The 22,093-nt window shown below is 37.4% G+C and overlaps 1 protein-coding gene across 9 annotated transcripts in view; it reads right to left on the bottom strand.

The window, feature by feature from the left end:
* Positions 1-22,093, bottom strand: part of eml5 (EMAP like 5) — a 219,918-nt gene that overhangs the window by 114,010 nt on the left and 83,815 nt on the right. For all 9 annotated transcript variants that reach the window (XR_006312734.1, XM_043697279.1, XM_043697280.1 and 6 more), the window contains 7 exons: positions 18,685-18,822; positions 13,466-13,722; positions 12,646-12,858; positions 7,882-8,049; positions 5,743-5,849; positions 4,096-4,214; positions 3,426-3,612 (listed from right to left, as the gene is read on the bottom strand). Coding sequence is in view for 8 of the 9 variants with exons in the window: in XM_043697279.1 (XP_043553214.1) it covers positions 3,426-3,612; positions 4,096-4,214; positions 5,743-5,849; positions 7,882-8,049; positions 12,646-12,858; positions 13,466-13,722; positions 18,685-18,822 (1,189 nt within the window). In the remaining variant the exon portion in view is untranslated. The remainder of the gene's footprint in view (positions 1-3,425; positions 3,613-4,095; positions 4,215-5,742; positions 5,850-7,881; positions 8,050-12,645; positions 12,859-13,465; positions 13,723-18,684; positions 18,823-22,093) is intronic.

The raw sequence follows: 22,093 nt of genomic DNA, 5'->3' as shown, positions 1-22,093 counted from the left end.
ACAACTTTTTGTGAACAAAGGTATACTTTTAATTCTTCAGTCCTCCAGCATCATCTTTGAATCCAGGGAAGAATGGAAGTTTAATGCTAATACACCTGCAATTTCTACTTTCACATTCTTCAATATCTATAGATTACCTAATCTGATCCCAGAGCTTTATCACATTTAGGTATCGACAATTTATTCAATATCTCATGAACTTTAAACAATCTAATAACTGGGTTTCCTCCTATGTCACGATGGCCCGTGCAGAATCTATCCTGCAGGTCAAGACAATACAAAATATTAATTTAACACCTCAGTCATTTCTCTTGCCTTCATGTGCAAGTATTCTTTTTGGTCCCTGGTTGGCCCTAATACTCCTTTTATCATGAAACTACAGACTTTGCAATTTATTTTTATGTTAGCTTCCAATAGTTTTTAATAATTCCTCTTTGTTTCTCTTATCTACTTTCTCATGTCCCTTCTGAACCTTCTGTATTCAACTTGATTCTTAATTTGATTTGCTACCTGAATTGGGTCATAGCATACTTTTTCTTCTTTAACTTAATTTCTATATCCTTTGTCATCAGATACATTAGGATTTGTATGACTTACCTTTTCCTATTGTGGAATATAATCATCTCTTTAAAGATAGTCCATTGTACAGTTACAGCTTTTCTCACTAACCATTGATTTCAATCTATCCAGCCCAGCTCTTCCACTCTTGCCCATTGAAAATCAGCCCTCCGCCAATCGATTATTCTTACTCTGGATTGACCAATGACATTCTCCACTATCATCCAAAACCTAATGATATCTATCCACCATTGATATCTGAGGTACTTGGCTCAGTCATTCCTCAGTACCAGGTCTAGTCGTGCATCCTTTCTAGTAGGACCAGACGTATAAGGCCAGGGGGTGGCAATCTCAGGCAGTTTACCACTCTGGCCATGCTTTTTTTTTAAATGAATAAAGTGAGCCTCTTATTTCTGAATTGTGTGTATGAAACTACAGTACATTTTCCAGATCTCACTTTGGAACATCAACATGGAAGTTGGTTTCCAATAAAATCAGCAGCAAGGTCATAGAACACCTCAGGACAACCAAGAAAGAATAACACAATTAAAATATGGTAAATACACCAAATCCATTCACTTCTGATAAAACAATTAAACTATTTTCACCCCATCATAATGCATTTGATGTCCAATGTACTCCTGATGTACTAAGATTGCTACTTGTGCACTTGTCTTAGTGCAATGGAATTAAGTACATGACAGCAATGCCTGTTGTGTTTCATGGAGGAGGAGTCGAGAGTTAGGTGCTGGAAAAGCACAACAGGTCAGGCAGCATTTGAGCAGGAAAATCAACATTTCGAGCAAAAGCCCTTCATCAGCCCATTCCTAATTAAGGGCTTTTGCCTGAAGCATTGATTTTTCTGCTCCTAGGATGCTGCTTGATCTGCTGTGCTTTTCCAACATCACATTCACGACTCTAAGCTCCAGCATCTGTTGTCCTCACTTTTGCCTTCATGGAGGAGGAGTCCGCATGGTGACTTAATAAGCTATTTATATCAGTGAATAAGACTGCTGACACCATTTTGAAATTAATTGGTTTTTTTAAAAAGTGTCACTACTGTGTAAATTCCAAGTTATGCTAATGAATACCATTTATTATTACCAGATATATTACATGCTGCCCACCAGAAACAGGGATAGAACTCATCAGCCAAAAAACATGTAAAGTTACAATCCAACTAACTGACACTTTGTCTTTTTAACACCAAAATTAAAATGTTAAATATTATATATAAAATTGGGGAGTCCCTAAGATTAGAACTACAGAATGCTAGAATAATACTTCAATCCAGCACTTTGTGTAATTGTCAACTATGTTCTGACTGCTGCAGGAATATGATAGAGTTTCCATGTCAGTCGGAAGAAAACTTATTTGAAGTATATTAAAAAAAAGGGTAACTCTTCCCTGCTGACTTGTTATCAATCTCTACCAATTCCTTTCATGTGGCAATGAAAATCTTTGTTCAAATATTCATAACTTTCTAAATTGAACCAATAGCTGCTGCTTCTCAGCTTTGACAAGTCCTACGTAATCCTTTACATCGATACACTTTGTCCTCAGTACCTCCTCAAACCTCAAACAGAATGGTCAAAATTCTGCAAAAGTCTCCAAGAATGCTATTACTTCTTTTGTGCTAGTTAATGGTTTGAAATGCTAATTGCTTCTCTCTCCACATATGTAGCCAGACCTGTACAGTTTTTCTGGCATTTCTGTTTTTGTTTCAGATTACCAACTTCCACAGTATTTTGCAATTGCACGAGCATCACTGGCATCAGCTAACGGTTGTTGCAGCTGAACATGATTTTCTTTGAATGTTACGGCCAGCGTTGAAATTGAAATTGACACTGTTTGTATCGTTACATTTCTGCAAATGATCAGACAATCAGCAGTAGAAACTGCTGAATGCTAGATTTGATGATCAACTTACAATCGCATTGTAAGAATAATGAACTTATAGTCAGTTGTGCCAGTTCCTTACATTGTAAGGTAGGTTGTCTGTCTAAACAGATACCTCAATTTAAAGAATATTTTGAATTAGTGTTACAATATTATTTCTATGATAAATGATGCACACATTTGCAACCAGTTTTTAAAACTGCAAGACAATTTCTAATTTGTAGCTAAATCAGATAAAGGAAATTTGCTGAAGTAGGCTAGACATGAATGCAAGTTAGAAATTGAAAATTACATTAATATTAAACTTAAATACAAAAGCAGAATTTTTTTTTAGACCAAAAGGTTTCTCTTCATGGAGCTAGTGGTAATAACAGGAAGAAAAAAAATGCATAAGATCAAATAAAGATCTTCATGGCTGTGAGCGAGCCACAGTATGTTAAAGGTTTCATTACAGAGGCACTACCATATGAGACAACACTCACGTCAGTCATGGGACACACATTTCATGGATGACAAACCACTAGACGCTGAAACTCTGACCTGATCTGCTGAATTATTCCAATTTATATTTCATTGGAACTGATGTCTATGAATTAATTGTTGAATTAGATTGGCTGATTTATAGTTAGCAACAGATATGTCTGAACAGAAGGGGAAAAAGAAATCAGAACTGACAAAAGTACCACAAAATTTTCAGATTTTTGTGTTTCCACCATCTCATCAGTACCTAGATTAGATCTTGGTATTGACTTGTCTGGAGAAAATTTTGAAGAAGTGTAAATATCAACACAGTAATAATGCCGAGGTGAAAGATGTTGATTACAGTGAAATGATTATTTTTTATTAGCTAGAAGATTTTTATACAGTTTATCTTGACACTATATGGCTAGGAGATTTTTTTTATTAAATAGAGTTCTCCCACTGTGATCCTCTTCCATTAATAGTTATTCAAATGAAACTTATAGTACCTGGCCTGTTGATATGTAATCCTTTAAAGGATGAATTGCTAGGCAGACAATGTCATCATCGTGGCCAAGGTAGAATCGTTGAATATTTTGCTGACGATTGTATACTATTCCTACTGCTGCAACATGGTATACAATCTCTCCAGTCTGTGTGTAAAATAGATTGTTCCTGCAGTCATAGCCCCTGTAACTGAAAAGTAGAAAGAAAGATAAATAGCAGTAATATCAATTTTTATTCTAAAACTCTGTTTTTTTCTGCATTTCCTCACAAATGGATCCTTTCTCGAATCTGTGAGAGGAATGTACCAGTTGGTAAAATGAGTGAAGCTCCACTCTTTTAATTAGATTTAAAGGTTTTTGTCAGCTCTTTGAATGTCACCTTGTGGGAGTTTTCTTTTAAAACTGATCCTAGATGTAATGAGGAGGCTGGTAAACGTACCAACGGTCACATATCTTGTAGTGCCAGACTTTAAATAATGGGTCAGTTACCAGCCTGGCTGAGCGTGTGCCCACAGGGCAATAAAGCTGACAGCTACATTCAAAATAAAACATCTTCTGGTGTCTCCCAGATTAGGCAGCCATCAATCTGCTCAGTTTGTCAATACAGCTAGGTTAAGTGTATTGGCTCACTGTATTGAATCATTTAAAAAAAAAGTTTTCAAGATCATCCTACCCATGAACAAAATGTAAGCGCACACTGCTGTCTGGAGGTTTTTCCCGTTTCTTTGAAGTTGCTGCTTGACGCTTTTCTTTGCATTTCTCTTTAAGCTGAGGTAGATCTTCTTTGTAAATCTATTGAAAAAAAAACAAATTTGAAATGTTCAAAAGAAAAGATTTACAAAAGAAAAGAAAGTGGGGCAATTAAAAAAACAAGCTGCTGAATAGATTTCAAACATTCCTGCATAGAGTACTCATATTTCCAGGATTTCTTGCTCTTTTGTTGTGTCATGCCCCACATATATAGTACAAATGGTTTAAAATTGACACAAAGTGACCTGACTCTCAACTTCATGAAAGAGGTAAAAGTTCCACATATCATAACATTTTAGTTCCCAATCTAATACAAATGGCTACAAAAAGGTAGCTGGAATTCAGGATTTTATAAATTGGAGAATTGACTATAAGAGCAAAGAAATGTGACATTTCTATCTAAATCTTTTTAGATCACAATTTGGAAGTGTTTCCTGGAACTCTGGACTCTCCACTGTGGGAAGAATGACAGCATAGGGAAAGAACACAATAAAGATCATGTTACTTTATAATTATGAAGGATGACTCAATACAGAAAAAAAACCCAAACTCCTGGGTGCCCATTGCACTGGTGGAATTGAGGTGGAGAGGATCTCTGCCACTATGCAGAGATACTGACCTTCTCAGAAGTCACAACACTAGCTGCTTCACAGAACTCTGAGTAAGACAGGGATATGATTCCCACCATAACTACATCAGAAACACCTTGGATTTGCAGAAGTATTGGTTAAAAAAAAAATCAACAACAGCATGAGGCAAGACTGTGGTAATTGGGGTAGCAGCAATAGCAGCTCCATGGAATGGAATAAAGGTGAGCACTGAAAACAAAATAATGCAAGGAAAATTATAAACAGGATCAGAGTAGAATGGTTCAAGTAAAAAAAGCTAGTTCACCTATGATGGATCGAATGGCTTCAATCTGTGTTGTGATTTCTATGATTATGACTATAGATCACGTATAGTAATAGTCTTATAATGCTAAGCTCACATTGGACTAACCAGAAAGTTAAAAATTAGTTTGTAATATTCTTTACACTTGCAGACAGCTGACACTTCAAAGTTTAACTTGCATTTGGAAGCCATTAAAGGATGAAAAGCAAGAAGTGCTGGAGAAACTCAGTAAGCCTGGCAGCATTGGCGTGAGAGACATTACATTAATAGTTCAAGTCCAATGGCTCATCTTCGAAACTTAATTCTGTTCCTCTCTTCACAGATGTTGCCCAATCTGCTGAGGCTCTTCAGCACTTTGTTTTCATTTCAGATTTCCAGCACCAACAGTATGTTGCTTTTATATAATTATCTGCACATTTGATTGCAACTGGGAGACAGGGCAATATCTGGTTGCAATATAAATATGTAATTGATGGTTATCTGTAGTGTAATTGACTTCTAAAAAGGTAGAACTGCAATTTTATGCAAATTTTCATAATCGTTTTGTACATTGTCATATAGAAATTTCAAACTGAACTATTTGACTGATCACTCCTCTCCATTACTTGCACAGGTTGTATTGTTTTCCCAAATATCCTGTACCATATTTATACAATAATTTATAAACACATTAACCTACCTGCCGATGATAATTTATTTGTAGTTCTTGTTCGATCTCAGAGTCAAGCTCAGGTACATCAGATTGATCAGAGTCTGACTGGTCACTATTGGAATCTACAAAACTTTCTGTAAATCAGAAGGATAACTTACATCTCAGATTAAAACAAAACATATTACTTTCTGATCCTAATGTAGAATCAATCATTGGTGACCATGCTTTTAGCTGTTTGAACCCTATCCTCTGGCATTCCCTTCCCAAGACTGCCTCCCTTGAAAAAGCTTCTGGTCACCTGTCTTAAGATTTTCTCTCATGATTCAATGCCAAGTGTTGTCTGACAACACTCGTACAAAATGTCTTGAACGGTTTGTACATTTACATAGCACTGCATTTGTAGTAAATGTCATTATCAAAGTTTATTAACTATAACGGAAACACGTGTGCTGTTGTCCCTTTAGTTTCTTTCTCCATTCCTATTTGATAAATGTTAAGCTTCAAACTAAACTTTAAACTAAGTCGAAGTTCAGTGTTGTCTCAAACTGAAAAAATGAAAAGGTTCTACATTGCTCAAGCTTTACTGTGATATTTACTTGCCTGGTTCAGAGAGAGATAGGTCTCACTTGTGATTAACTGGAGACATGGAAGCCTAAAAATATCATTTATATTCAATCCTCTGATGCCAGGAAATTATTTAGTGACTCTTGTCTATGCACTGACATGAATATTTCCCTTTGAATTTTATACAAAATGTCAGGGGCATTCTACAATTCTGTCACCACACTGTCAGACCTGTATTCAATTAGTAGAGCAATCAGTAGTCATGTTTACTGCTGTCCACTATAATTTCATATTTTAATTACGTTTATTCCAACTAATTTCATTCAAATGTGCTATTTCTGAAATATCTAACTCTTTCAAAAAATTAATTAGCAAGAGGCATCTTTTTTTTTGACGCCACTGATAAATTTTATCCAAGACTCGAGAGCAATTTTTCTGTTCTTCAAATAGCACTATGTGACGTTATACAATTATATAAATAGGTAAATGGGTGTGATGGCTCATCTGAAAGAATGAAGTACTGCAGTTGTAGCACTCCTATACAGTTGTAGTGAAGTATCAGCCTAGATTACATGCTTATAGCTTGGAGTTAGAATAAGCCTATGATCTTCAAACTGAAAAGCCAAAAGTGTTACAACACGAATCAAGCTAAAGTATAGCCAGGATAAATACATGCATACCAGAAAACAAGAGAGAGTGACAATATCGTAAGATTAAAGTCTAGTGCACCAGTCCAAGTATGGTGATCATTAGCTACCAAATAGTTACATGCAACAAATTTAAAACCAGTGCTAGATTTTTCGCACAATAGGTCAATTCCAAGGTATGACTGCAACATTTCTTGTAAAACCTGAAAGCATACTTCATATAACTGTGAGCACAGAAGGCCATTCAGCCCTCAGATTTGTAATATTTTTCACTGAGTAACCCAGTTAGTCTCACTCTTCCATTCTATCTTTGTATCTCTATAATCTTTTCTCATTCCCTTTTGAAGGCTATCATTGAATCTATGTCCACCATCCTATCAGACAGCAGGTTTGTTGCACTGGAGCTTCAGTTAATCACCTTAAATCACTGCTCTCTGGGTTATCAACTACTGAAACAATTTATTTTTAAATACTTTATCTAAACATTTCATGATTTTAAATACCTTGTCCAAATCCCCTCTTGGCCTTCTCTGTTTTGAGAGAACATGTTTTACTCAGCACAAAACTGGATGAGAGCACCCGTTCATTTTGCATCAAATCAACTTTTATTTTCAATTGCAGTCAATAGAGAACAAGAACAAGTGGTTGTGAAATGGGCAAGTGATTCAATGGAGCAGGAAAATCAACATTTTGGGCTAAAGCCCTTCATCAGGAATTTTGCCTGAAACATTGATTTTCCTGCTCCTCAGTTGCTGCCTGACCTGCTGTGCTTTTCCGGCACCACACTCTGGACTCTAATCTCCAGCATCTGCAGTCCTCACTTTTGTCTAGATGATTCAATGGCCTCAGTTTTATATTTGGTAATTTGGCAAAAACTGCCTCTCAAATCTGTGATGCAATTAGTACAGTAAACTGACAATGCAGTTTTGGGTATATAGTTGAAGTGCTAGCTCACCTTGGAGTACAATATGAAGAAATTCTTTAGACTTTCTTTCAGGGATAAGTTGCCACTGGAAAACTGAATGATCTGCCCCACCAATAGAAATAACCCATTGGTAATCATATGACCATCGCACATTGGTCACATGTGCTGAATGACCGATATATTTTTTAAACTTGGCTCCTGAAAAACAACAATTAAATTTCTGTAGAAGGCAACAAAATCTTTCACAGATGGCAAAAGTATGAAATGCATAAATTTCTCTCATATATTTTTACCAATCTCAGTACCTCACTTTTACCATCAATTGCTGGAAGCATTGATACAAACATGTCTGTTAGTAAATAATGTCTCGGGTTCAGTGGCAACAGTTACTCTCAAAAATTGTCTCACCACCTTACATTTGTGGGAATTAACTCATATTCCCATGTATATACATGTAGTAGCATAAACAGGAGCATAAAATAATACCCTGGGTATTTGAACTGGATATTTTTACTTTTTCATTCTCCTCAAAGGCAGATGGAAGAATCACTTGGTGAGGCAAGGTGGAAATATGGATCAATAAGTGGCTTTATTTTACAGTAAGATGCTCATACAGAATAGCTGTTATGACTGGATTCAAGACGTGCAACTTGGCTTTGCGTATAATCACACATTACTTTTAAAATGTCACACTTTCCCAAAGTGTTATCCAGCTTGATTTAAGTATGATAATTTGAATATTCTAATCATTGATTCTAACCATCTTGTGGGCTTTGCTGCCTGACTCTCTCATAATACTGTTATTTCAAACATTTTCCTGACTGCCTATGTTTGTATGAATCGTAAATGACCAGGAATTCTACTTGAGCTTTCAGAGGAGAAGATGTATCAGTACCAATGCCCTAAGGTTCTAGTTATTAAGGCTGACCAAAAGTAGTTGTGCTCATTGTAATCATGCTTTCCTATTACCTGATTACCAGTGTCAAATAATGCTGAGTGAGCAACATGACTGTGAATTTGGAAATGTTTACTTCATTAGTCATAATGGGCAAGTGAAGACAGCCAATCTGAACAATGAGAGAGATAAGTTGTATGTGATTCCATGAGAACCAGAACAACATCCAGAGATCCAGGACACCGTCAAAAAGAAGAAACTGCCTGGTCTAAGAATCCAGGATACTGACAAAAAAGATTAAATCTTCCATTTAAAAAGCAATTGCCTTATCTAGAATCCAGGATTGTACAAGGAAGAAAGTACTTATTTCAGAGCAGTTGTCTTCCAGGAAGAAAATTTCAAAAGAAAAAAGTGTGTTCCTGGAAAGTTAAAGTCTACCAAAAAAAAAATGAAATCCTTCGTGAAGGATATCTGAGATACAAAAGATTCTCCTGTGGAGAGATGTTTCACAGATTGGAACCAAGGTTAACAGCCTTAAAGTGAAAGACTTACTATTCTTTCACTTCAAAAGAAAGTGCCTTCTCAGAGAAGAGCGAACCGTCCAGATCACTTGTGAAGTCAGGGACTTGGGGGAGGTGGGGAAGTAATAAAATATAATATAATGTCATTAATGCACCATAATACATGATTGTATAATGAGTTAACAATGTGGAGGGAAAGTTTGGAGGAAGATCTTGCATAATGCAATATTTCTGAAGGGATTGAGGTTCGTGTTACATTGACATCAATTGAATTGGTTCAACCAAACACAATCTTTGATGGAGACAAGAGGTCTACTCTGGCTTTCAGAGGGTGCAAGTGTATTTGTATGAGTTCCTCAAGATCTTAACAATTACGCCTGACCAAGTGTAGTTGTACATATGGTCATTATGTAATAAACCTTATTATCCAAGGCCAGTGCTTCTTCTGTAGATACTCTATGGTATTACATCCTCTACCACTAATCACGAGATACCACAAGGTACTAGCAGTGGTAATCTGGGAAAACACCACAGTATGTTTTATCAATAGCCAAGCAAAGGATTGAAAATTGTCCAAAATCATGACTGAACGTGTTCTGGTTACCAAGGTATTCTAATAAATTGATTATTAAGGTTAAGATGAATTGCATATAAATTACTTACCAGCTCAGCTTTGTATAACCTATGAAACTTGCAATGTTGGGATTTGAAAGTATTTCCTTTACAAATATTTTGAAATTTTAAATTTCAAAATATTTGTTAATTAATTACTTTTAAAACTTCAGTGACAACCATAAACATCTAAATGCAGTACTTTCAAGGTTAGTATTAAGACAAAAGTTTAAAAGGCTGTTTCAACAGAAATACTCTGAATCATTAACTTTGAACTACTTTTCTTTTATCCCTGAGGAATTAATGACTCCAAGAGAATACAAATCTGAAAGAACTATGCACCAATAGACAAACGTTTGAGACCATAAATTTTCTGAATCATTAACATTGAACTAGTTATTTTTGCCATTGCAGAATCCAAAGCATTACGGATACAAAAATAATACAAATGCTTCTCAACATAAGCCTCTTTTAAAAGACTACAAGTCATTTAAGAAGCACACTTTTGTATGTGACTAATACTTGAACACACAAGAAACATTATTGTACTGTACAAACATACTGCAGTTATACCACATTTACAAAGTCTTAAATCTACTAAGTGTCCAATGGAATGCAGTGGGGCAGTTCTCAGTTATACTGTCAAATATACATTGCTACAGATCATCTTGAAGTCCATCACATTATGCATCTATTAACCTATGTTTCTATTCTTTAAAGCTTTGGATAGAATTGACACATGTATTCATTTTCTGAACTTCAAAACTATTTTTCTCACTGGGATGGAAATATATTGAAGTCATTATAAACTCAAGATTGTGAATGGTGACATTTTCAGTGCCAATTTCTCTTCACTGCTGCAAAATACTGCATCCCACTTTAAAAGAAATTTACCTCTTCTGTCAAAAAACTCTGCTATTCATTTGGACATTTAAAAGAATGTACAATTTAGTCTTAATAATATGCCGTAAGAAATATCTTCCAGAAAAGATTGCAAATGCAAGTCTTCCCACATATTACAAAAGAATTTGGCACTAGTTAACATAAACAAAAGGTAGTCACATAACAATTTTACTTTTCAGCAGCACTGTGCCTTGTATGACATTTCTTCCAGATTTTTTACAATCAACTTTTTTGGAGACGTCATTACACCCCATCTGGTGGGACTTGAACCTGAGGCTCTGGACTAGGATATAGGGACACCACCATTGTAGCACAGGAGCAATTACATGACCCTTTATCGTGAATCAATGATAGCTTGTAGGTGCAAGTAATTAAGAAACCAAATGAAAAATTGGCCTTTATTGCTAGTGGGGTGGGATTTAAAATTAGGGAAGTCTTGTTACAACTTTACACAGCGTTGGTAAGGTTGTATTTGGAGGACTGTAGACAGTTTTGATCCCAGTATTTAAAAAGGAATATATCGGGATTAGAAACAGTTCAATCTGAGATTCACTAAGCTCATTCCTAGGTTGAAGGGGTTGACTTATCAAGAATAACATGTTCAGCCTTTATTCATTAGAGTTTAGAAAAATGAGAAGTAATCTTATTGAAACAAAAAAGATTCTGAGGGGAATTGACAGGACAGATTTTGAGATGATATTTCCACTTGTGAGTAAGTCTGAAACTTGGGGAATGGAGATACAAAGGAATTTCTCTCAGAAGGTAGCGAATGTCTGGAATTCTCTATTCCAGAGAGTTGTGGAGGATGGATCACTGAAAATATTTGAAGAAGAAGAAAATGATTTTGTTTTAAAATATTGAGCTTTCTAAGGAGACCACAGACCATAAGACACAGGAGCAGAAATTAGACCATTCAGCCCATTGAGTCTGCTCCACCATTCAATCATGCTTAATAAGTTTTTCAACCCTATTCTCCCACTTTCTCCCCATAACCCTTGATACTCAAGAACCTATCTATCTGAGTCTTAAATATATTCAATGACCTGGCCTCCACAGCCTCCTGTGGCAATGAATTCCATAGATTCACCACTCTCTGGCTGAAGAAGTTTCCCCTTATATCCATTCTAAAATGTCTTCCCTTTACTCAAAGGCTATGCTCTCGAGTCCTAGTCTCTTCTGTCAATGGAAACATCTTCCTAACATCTACTCTGTCCAGGCCATTCAGTATCCTTCTCAACTCCATTGAGTATAGATCCAGAGTCCTCAAACGTTCCTCATGTGTTAAACGTTTCATTCCTGGGAGCTGGCACATAAGGCCTGAGGCAGAAGAGCCATGATCTTGTTAAATGGAAGGGCAGGCTTGAAGGAACCAATGTCATACCACTGCTTCTATTTCTTATGTTTGATAAATTTGTATATTTCTACTATCGTTTCTGATTAACTTAATTTGTTCCTACCGGTACACTAAGTTAATGTTAACATATACTGAAGGAGCAATGGCCTGAAACTTTATGGTTTGTTAAGATAATAAAATTGTGTGGTTCTTTTCTGTCTCCTTGTTTCACAGAAAAGCAGAAAGTAAACCTCAATGAAAAGCAGAAATTGCTGTATATATGGCTCACTAAGTGTTAAGACATTAACTCTGATTTCTCTCCACAGTTGCTGCCAGACCTGCTGATATTTTCCAGCAATTGCGGTTTTTGTTTCAGATTTCCAGCATCCATAATTCTTTTGGGTTTTTTCTGTCAAGTCAACCTCAAAGTTGCATGGAGGCTTGGATTAAGGCATATGATTAATAAACTACAAATAATTAATTAAAATAGACTGCAATACATTCACATAACTTTTTAAAAACAAAATTACCTCTTTTGAAACAAGGATATCGAAAAAGTTTCACTAATCCATAATCATCTGCAGTAACTAAAACCTGGTCCTTGAAATTTGCATCCACTGAATTAATGCCATTGACATCTAAATATTTAGGCCATATTCCATTCACTTCTGGGCCCAAAACACAAGTCCAGGTTGCCCAATGAACATCTTTTGCCTCTTCTTTATTTGTAATTTCTTTACCACCTGAAATAGGACAAAAACAAAATGACACCAGAAAATAAATCTGAAACAAACAAATTTAGAAAACAGGATCAAATTTTAGCTAGTTGACCCAGTCCATATAGATGAACAGCCGTACATTATGTATCTTCACTGTTCCCTGTTGACTCCCTGGCTCCCAGTAGATAGAATACAAAATTCTTAATTTAGTTTTTGCATCCATCTTTGGATTACTTTACTTACATTCTTACTTTACTGTGCTTTTACAATCTTGCCCAGTCCAACATCTCATTCAAGTTTTTGACCCCCCATTTCTTCCCTCCTCTCCCCAACCTCCACCCCACACCTTGCTTTCCCTGCCCCAGCTCCCTACAGTTGCTGGTAGAAGCATGGGTTATTATCCTTTGACAGACTGCAATCAAGGACTTTCCCTTGCTACCTTCTTAATTTTCTCACACTTCCTTTTATCAGTACTGAACCATAGAACATATTGTTAAATGAAGAGCATGCAATTTGAGAAGAGTTTTATCACAAATCAATTCTTCTAAGAATTATAGTATAAAGTGACAAATCAAGAAAGTTAAACATGCAGTTAGACATTTATATTCTTTTATCAAGGTGAAATCCTTACTTGGCATGCTGTAAAACAATCTTTTTCCAGAACCATCATTAGTTTGCAAGTATTTACTATCAGTTGACCAATCCATATGTGTGATGAAGTTCAAAGATCCAAAACATTCGCCAACTTTTTTATATCGTTGCAAAACTCCATAGATATCAATGGAACTATCGTTTGAGCCCACAGCCAAATATGATCCATCAGGCGAATATTTTAATTCATGAATTGCTTCTTTCCTATCCTTAATATGAACAACTTCAGTCATATCTCTGTAACAGTAAAACAATTTACCATGAAAATGGTCCAAAATGCAATCTCCAACATTGTTCCAGCTTCCAGTGGCACATCAGTACCACTGGGAAAATGGTGCACCTGCTGCATCTTTCTATTACCAGGTTCAATAATTGGTGTTAATATGGGAATTTATAATGGAAACAAGTTCATAGAACAGTACAGTATTTTTGACACATTACTAGTTGAACTCCCAAGGTGTTATCACTCCAGGGAGTTTTGGGCACACTGATTCGCCATATTAAATGTGCCTACAGGGTCAAGTATAATTGAACTAGAACAGATAGACATAATCTAAACTTCTAAAATCATGCAGTGAGTCTCAACCTTTTGTATTTCTTTTATGCATTTCTATACCCACATTATAAGGTAAATTAACAGAATGTAATGACAGAAATTCATGTAAAAAGTATAGATAGAAAGGCATAATAATTATACATATTGCAGAAAAAAGTCATGCATATATCAACTATAAACTCAGCATCTAAATGACAAGTGTCTGACCAACAATTTCAGAGGTAATTCATTAACCATGTTTCTCTATCCATATATGCTGTTATACCTGCTGAGTTTTTCCAGCACTTCCTATTTTAATTTAAGATCATTTATTACTGGACCCCAGACTACTGGCCTGCTAAACAGCAAGTGATAGACAAACTGAAGAAATCCCATGAACAACAGATCAGATCTAAGTTCTACAGTCCTATCTCATCCAATCATAAGTATTAGCATATAATTAAACAACTCACAGGAGGCAATTGCTCCACAAATATCCCTATCCTTAATAACATCAGTGTAAAAGACAAAGCTGAGCATGAGTAGCAATCTTCAACTGGAAGTATCAAGTGGATGATCCAATTTGATTTCTTCTGAAGGTACCTGGCATTACAGATGCCAGTCTTCAGCTAACTCGATTGAATCTCTTCAGTAGCATGAAATGGCTAAAGACACTGGATACTGCAGAGGCTGTGGGCTCTGACAATATTCCAGGAATAGTTCTGAAAACCTGTCCTTCAGAACTTGCCACACTCATAGCCAGCTGTTCCATTTACAACACTAGCATCTACCTGATAATTTGAAAATTGCCCAGGTATATCCTGTACACAAAAAGCAGGCCAAATCCGTAGGTTATCAGTAAAATAATGGAAAGAGTTTGTGCTTTTAAGCAGCACTGCTCATCGATGCGCAGACTCTTTTCCTCCAGGACCACCCAGCTCCTGGTCCTGAAGAAGGGATACGCCTGAGACGTTGATTTCTCTACATCCTGATGTTGCCTGGCTTGCTGTGTTCTCCCTGCCTCCTGCTTGTCTACCCTGATTTCATTACAGCCTTAACTCAAAACATGGACAGTTGAGCTGAAATCCAGAGGAAAGATGAGAAATGGCATCAAGACCACATTTGACGGAGTGTGGCATTAAGGGGTCCTAGAGCAAAACCAGAGTTAAAGGGAATCATATAAAACATCTCAGGTGGATAAAGTCACATCTAGCATTAAGGGAGCTTGTTGTGATTGTCAGAGGTCAGTCATTGCAGTTCCAAGACATCACTGAAGGAGATCCTCAAGTGGTCTCCTAGGCTGAATTAATCTCAGGTTGAATATTAAACCAAACATCCACTCATTCACCACTGATGCTCAATAGCAGCAGTGTGAACCATCTATAAGATGCACTGCAGAAATTCACCAAAGCTCCTTAGACAGCACTTTACAAACCCTCGACCCTACCATCTAGAAGGATATGGGAAGCAGATACATGGGACCTCCAACACATGGAAGTGCTCCTCCAAGTCACTCAACATTTAGACTTGGAAATATAGCACCATTCTTTCAGTGTTGCTGGGTCAAAATTCTGGAAACCCCCCCTCCCGACAGGCATTTTGGAATTATATATATATATATAAATTAAAAAAAACACACCATATGAATTGCAGCCACTCAAAATGGCAGTTCACCATTACGTTAGGGCTGGGAAATAAATGCTGGCCCATTCACCAAATCCCTTCTGTGAATAAAAAATACCTGACGCATTCCTTCCTTGACCAGCTGTAAAGACATAATATGCACAACAGTTTGTGCTTCAAAATCTAATCTGGAATAAGTGCTAATCAAGGTGAAAGTTTCTGAGCTGGGAGAGGGTGCAGGCAAAAGCCTTGCCAACATATCCTTATAATCTTCCACCTCAGAGGTTGAACTGAGGGTGTCCAATGTTGGCCTCTTTGCAGAAGTTCACTAGGTGCCAAATGTAGCTGCAAAAGAGGAAGAACTGGTTGAAGAGGATAAAAAAATCTTGTGCAGATTAAGTATGAGATAGTCTGGTGGTGTAATGAGAGAGCAGCACAGTAAAACATACAGGATTAATTGTCCATTGAATATTCTCCATTATTACATAGTGATCATGCTCTTCTCTGACCAAATCCAGAATTTTCTCATCTTGGGAGTGAGGAATCTGATATCCATCAACTCTAATCCAAAATGGTCTTGGCCTTCTCAGCCCAGTTATGGGCCACTATTTCGTTCACTGAATCAAAGGAGGGATGGAAGTGGATGGAAGAGCTGTTAGTGGTAATGTAAAATCAGGAGTCACACAATACCAGGTTAAAATCCAACAGGGTTTATTTAAAATCACAAGCTTTCACTTTGCTGCTACTTCACCTGGTGAAGGAGTAGCATTCCAAAAGGCTGTGATTTCAAAGCACCACAGTGAGAGGGCACATTCCTGACTTGCAGAATTTGAAGTAGTATGCATCTAGACTTTATGCATGTTGTTCGTGATGTGAAAGCTGAAAGATCTCAACTGTTTTGAGTAATTCTACTTCTCTGACAGCTTGATTCACCAAGAATGATGTTCAGATGCATAATTAATGAGGTAAAATGTGGAATATTGTGGGAGAAAGGTCATTCTGAATCATAGCAGACTGGAAACCATAAATCTGACTCAACAAAACACTAACTGGAAATGGGAGAATTCCACCCCGTGTAATCTAGCTTTTCCCTGCTCCTTGAAGCATAAAGATTTGTTTTGCCCACAGTACGTCCTAATCTATTATTTCTACCTGCTTACTACTTCTACAAACAGTATAATACTTTTACATTTATATTAATACTCATTCCTTTTTCATATGCTTTCTTTGGCAGTCGTATTTTCCTTTTCATTCCCCTCTAGAGTTATTGTATTAGGCCTGAATCTCACTTGACCATTCACTCGACATCCATCATATGCCATAGTTTCATCATATCCTCTCCCGTTTTTTGCTCACTTATCCTTCCCCCCTTATACAAGTTAACTACATTTCAACATCTGTTGCTTAAAAATCATTCATTGGAATGTTATGGATGTTTCTGTCAGTCTTTGGTTCAATTTTACCCGTGCTAGATTCTCTCTTGTTTCATTTAAATTCCCTCCTCCAGTTTAGAAGTTCTGCCCTTGACTGTTCCTTGCTGTTTACCAGTATAAATCAACACCCTATGATATAACAATGATTCTTAACCATGTTTTCTGAAAGAAACTTGGTCTACATGGCCCATCTAATTCTCCAGCCCTAGATTGCAGTTGGACCAAGATTGTATTGCCTAAAAAAGCTCTCCTGAACACATTTGAGAGATTGAAAGTGCTGCAGAAACTCAACACAGTGAGGAACAGAGTTAAAGTTGAATCTGATATGATACTTCATCAGAACATCTGAGTTCTTGTTGTAATTGTGCAAGCTGGTCCAAACTTTGAGTATGGTACACAATTTTGGTCTCCATGTCAAAGGAAGAACATCCTTGACTTGAAGATGGCACAGAAAAGCTTCTTTAGACTGATTCCTGGGATAAGAGAGTACACTGGGCCTACATTCTCTTGAGAATAAAATAATGAGTTGTGATCTTATTAAAATATAAGATTCTGAGAGGACTTGGCAGAGTAGACAGAGATTGTTGGCCCTGGTGGGAGTCTAGATTCAGGCAGCATAGTCTCAAGTATGTGACAAAGAAGTCTCCACCTGTCTAGATAAGTTCATTTCCAACAATGGACAAGTGACTTTAGCTTACCAAAATTCAGGACAAAGTAGTCCACTATATCAACAGCCAGTCCAGCGTTTTACACATTTGTTCCCTTCACCACTGGTGCTAAGAGCCAGCAGTGTATACCATCAATATTATGCACTCCAGCCACTTGTCTTCTTTTACATCACCTTTCAAACACATGACTCCTACTACTTGTTAGAACAAGAGCTGCAGGCACATAGGAGCACTACCATTCAGGTTTCCCTGCATGCTACACACTATCTCAATCTGGAAATAGCCACATCATCACTGGATCAAATTTGTGAAACTCCCCACCTGACAGCACTTTGGGTGAACCTATACCACAAAGATCACATGTCGAAGTAATGGATCCTCAATAGCTAATGGTTCATGGATCTCAGAGGAATCATGAAACAATCTCAAATTGGGAACCTTTTGAAAGGTGCATTAAAAAGGTCTCATCTGGGTCACTTCCATGTAAATCATGTCCCCAGCCACCAACATCCTCTTCATGCTAATGCATGGCCTTTGTATACCCATTTCCCCAGCATATATTATACACAAGACAAATACATTTTCTACAATCCATTTTTAAAAAAATGTTAAACACACTATTTAAGCATCATTAATAGCAGCTTTGGCTGACAATCCAGGCTCATTATGGGATTAACTCAGTAGGGGTCTGGATTTGACCACGACAGGTAATTATTGTTTTTGCTTGATTGACATCTTCAGCTGGTTATAAGAAATGTAAAGTTTATTTGACCTCTTTTGTCAATGTCACAATGTTTATCCATATTAGATTAGGAAGGGTGAAGTGGTTACAACTTCTATGATTGCTAGAATGAAGAAAGTATTCATTATTCCAAGTGGCTCATGAATCTTTTAAAGATAAACTCAAACAAAGCAGTAGATGGCTCCTGTCTACACTTACCTGATCCGTAGTACAGTAAAAGAACCATCTTTCATACCCAGAGCAAGATGAATGCCATCTGAACTCACAGCAACACAACGAATCGCTTCTTCCATATTGCATCGAGCAATCAGAGCATGATCAATAAGACTCCATATTCTGAAAATATAAATACATCATACCATAGAACAGTGAAAAAAGCTTCTCTGTGTTCTAAATATAATCATCTTCCAAAGTAATCCTGAAAATATTGTATTGCAAAGCTCATTCCACAAAAAATATATTAAATTAGTTTGAGTAGTTCCTAGAAAGATACTTGATATTCACAACCAATAGTGAAATTGAACTGAGGTGATGTTTCAAACTAACACCGATTTGTCTCCCAAGAATTTGAACATTGTTACATCAGAATTAGGTAACTGAATTAAGTTCATCTAGAACTTATTTATAATTTCAGTTAATCTCACTTTCCTTCCTCCCACTCAATGGCTGCTGGCAAATAATTAGTATAGTGAGTTGTATCTCATCAGATTCATTCGCTTTAATTCTCAATTCATTCCTAAATGAAGCATACATGCTGTGAAAAATTTATAGGGTTGAAATTTCAGGTGCTTATATTTTCAAACATTTATTTCAATTGGAATATGATAATTTAAGAACCACACAACGCTTAATATTATTGAACAAATGAAGTAAATGCTTCCAAATAAAAAAAGGTTTACTTTCTCTACTAATGGCTATCTACTCCCTGTAGGTATAGATCACATTATCAAAATTAATTCCAATCTAAAGAAAATGACAGTAACATAAAAATTATGAAAGTACAGCACAAGTCTTATATCTACTATTTATGGTTGGTGGTAATTTATGGATTGGCAAAGGTTTCTGTGCTGAGTGTGGGGTGCTGGAAAGGCACAGCAGGTTAGGCAGCATCCGAGAAGTAGGAGAATCGACGTTTCGGGCATAAGCACTTCATCAGGAATGAGGAGCCTCATTTTGCCTCATTCCTGATGAAGGGCTTATGCCTGAAACATTGATTTTCCTACTCTTCGGATGCTGCCTGACCTGCTGTGCTTATCCAGCATCACACTCTCAACTGTGATCTCCAGCATCTGCAGCCCTCACTTTCTCCAAATGTTTCTGTGCATCAGTCTTTAGCTTTGATTTCACGTATAGGAGATTTCAGATTTCAGTTTCATGAAGTCAAAGCTCAAAACTGAATTTGAACAGCAAAAATAATCACCTGAACTTCAACTGAGACAGATGCCAAGATACAATAACATGAGAAGTAGTCCAGAATAGCAATAAAATCAATACACAAAAGGGAAGTAGCTTATGCGACTGCAATTACAAGATGTCATAAAGAAGATAGTACAAAGTATTCTTACAGAGTACCAGCTTTAACCCCATCACTACAAATGTAATATAACAAAGATAACTTTAAAAATGTAGCTCTTTGTTCAGGTCATGCTATAAAGCTGCACATTATTGAAACTCCTGGCTAAATAACTTCTTTTTACCTTACTATTTTGCCAATAAACGCACAGTGATTTTCTTCAAGGTAGGAAATCTGCCATCTTCATCTGGTTTGGCATGTGTGTGACTCCAGAGCCACAGCAATGTGGTTGACTCTCAATGCCCTCTGAACTGGCCTAGCAAGCCTTTCAGTTGCATCAATCACTATGTAGTCTAAACAAAGAAGTGAAACCAAACAGACCACCTGACATTAACCTCAGCACCTGAAAAGACAATGGCAGAAATAGCAACATGATAAAATTCTCCTTAGTAACACCTGGGATCTAGTGACAAAATTGGGAGATCTGTCTCACAGGAGAAAGTGAGAACTGCAGATGCTGGAGATCAGAGCTGAAAATGTGTTGCTGGAAAAGCGCAGCAGGTCAGGCAGCATCCAAGGAGCAGGAGAATTGATGTTTCGGGCATAAGCCCTACTTCAGGAAGGGCTGTCTCACAGTCTGTGAGGATCTGTCTCACAGACTATTCAAGCAACAACCTGACATAGGTATGATTTCTTGAGTATGATTGATAGGCTTATTTGAAATCACAAGCTTTCAGAGGGCGATTTGCGATTCTGATTGTGATTTCACATAAACCTGTTGGACTATAACCTGGTGTTGTATGACTTCTGACCTAGTCCACAATAGTCCAACACCAGCATCTCCAATTCCTTAGTGTGACTGACAGACAGACAGACAATGTCCCAGATACCATCATTGCCATCCCTGGATTTGCCCTATCCCAACTGCACGACAGACCCAGCAGACATGGCAGCACAGTGGTGTACAGTAAGAAGGGTGTTGCCCTGGGGGTCTTCAACATTAAATCCAAATCACATGAAGTCCCATGGCTTCAAGTTAAATATAGGCATGGAAGCCACCAGCTGATGACCTTCCTCTTTCGGCTGATGAATCAGTACTCCTCATTGTTGAGCAACACATGGAGGAAGCACTGAAGGTGGCATGGGCACAAAATGGGATTTCAATGTCCACCATCAACAGTGGCTCAGCAGCAGCACTACTAGTGGAGCTGGTCAGGTCTTAAAAGACAGTGGTTAGACTGGATTTGTGACAGGTGGTGAGGGAACCAACAATATGGAAAACCATACTTGACATAATGCTCATCAATCTGCCTGCTGCAGATGCATCTATGCATGACAACATCAGCAAACATGACCACCACACAATCCTTTTGGAGATAAATCCAGTCTTCACATCAAGAATATTGATATTGCGTGATATTGTACTAAATGGGACAGACTTCGAACAGATCTAGCAACTCAAGACTATGCATCCATAAGGCACTGTGGGCCAACAGCAACAGAATTGCACTCCAGCACAATTTATAACCTCATGGTCCAACATATCCCCCACCCAACCACCACCATCAAGTCAAGGGATCAAATCTGGTTCAATGGAGAGCACAGGAGGGCATGCCAGGAGCAACACTAGGCATAGAGTCATAGAGATGTACAGCATAGAAACAGGCCCTTCGGTCCAACCAGACTAGATATCCCAACCCAATCTAGTCCCACCTGCCAGCACCCAGCCCATTTCCCTCCAAACCCTTCCTATTCATATACTATACAGATGCCTCTTAAATGTTGCAATTGTACCAGCCCCCACAACTTCCACTGGCAGCTCATTCCATACACGTACCATCCTCTGTGTGAAAACATTGGCCCTTAGATCTCTTTTATATATCTTTCCCCTCTCACACTAAACCTATGCCCTCTAGTTCTGGACTCCCCAATACCAGGGAAAAGACTCTATCTATTTATCCTATCCATGCCCCTCATAATTTTGTAAACCTCTATCAGGTCATCCCTCAGCCTCCGACACTCCAGGGAAAACAGCCCCAGTCTGTTCAGCCTCTCCCTATAGCTCAAATCCTCCAATCCTTGCAACATCCTTGT

The sequence above is a fragment of the Chiloscyllium plagiosum genome, chromosome 10, assembly GCF_004010195.1.
Source record: "Chiloscyllium plagiosum isolate BGI_BamShark_2017 chromosome 10, ASM401019v2, whole genome shotgun sequence".
Lineage (NCBI taxonomy): Eukaryota > Metazoa > Chordata > Chondrichthyes > Orectolobiformes > Hemiscylliidae > Chiloscyllium > Chiloscyllium plagiosum.
Note: the sequence above shows the minus strand (reverse complement) of the source record. Positions and strands in the feature narration are given on the sequence as shown.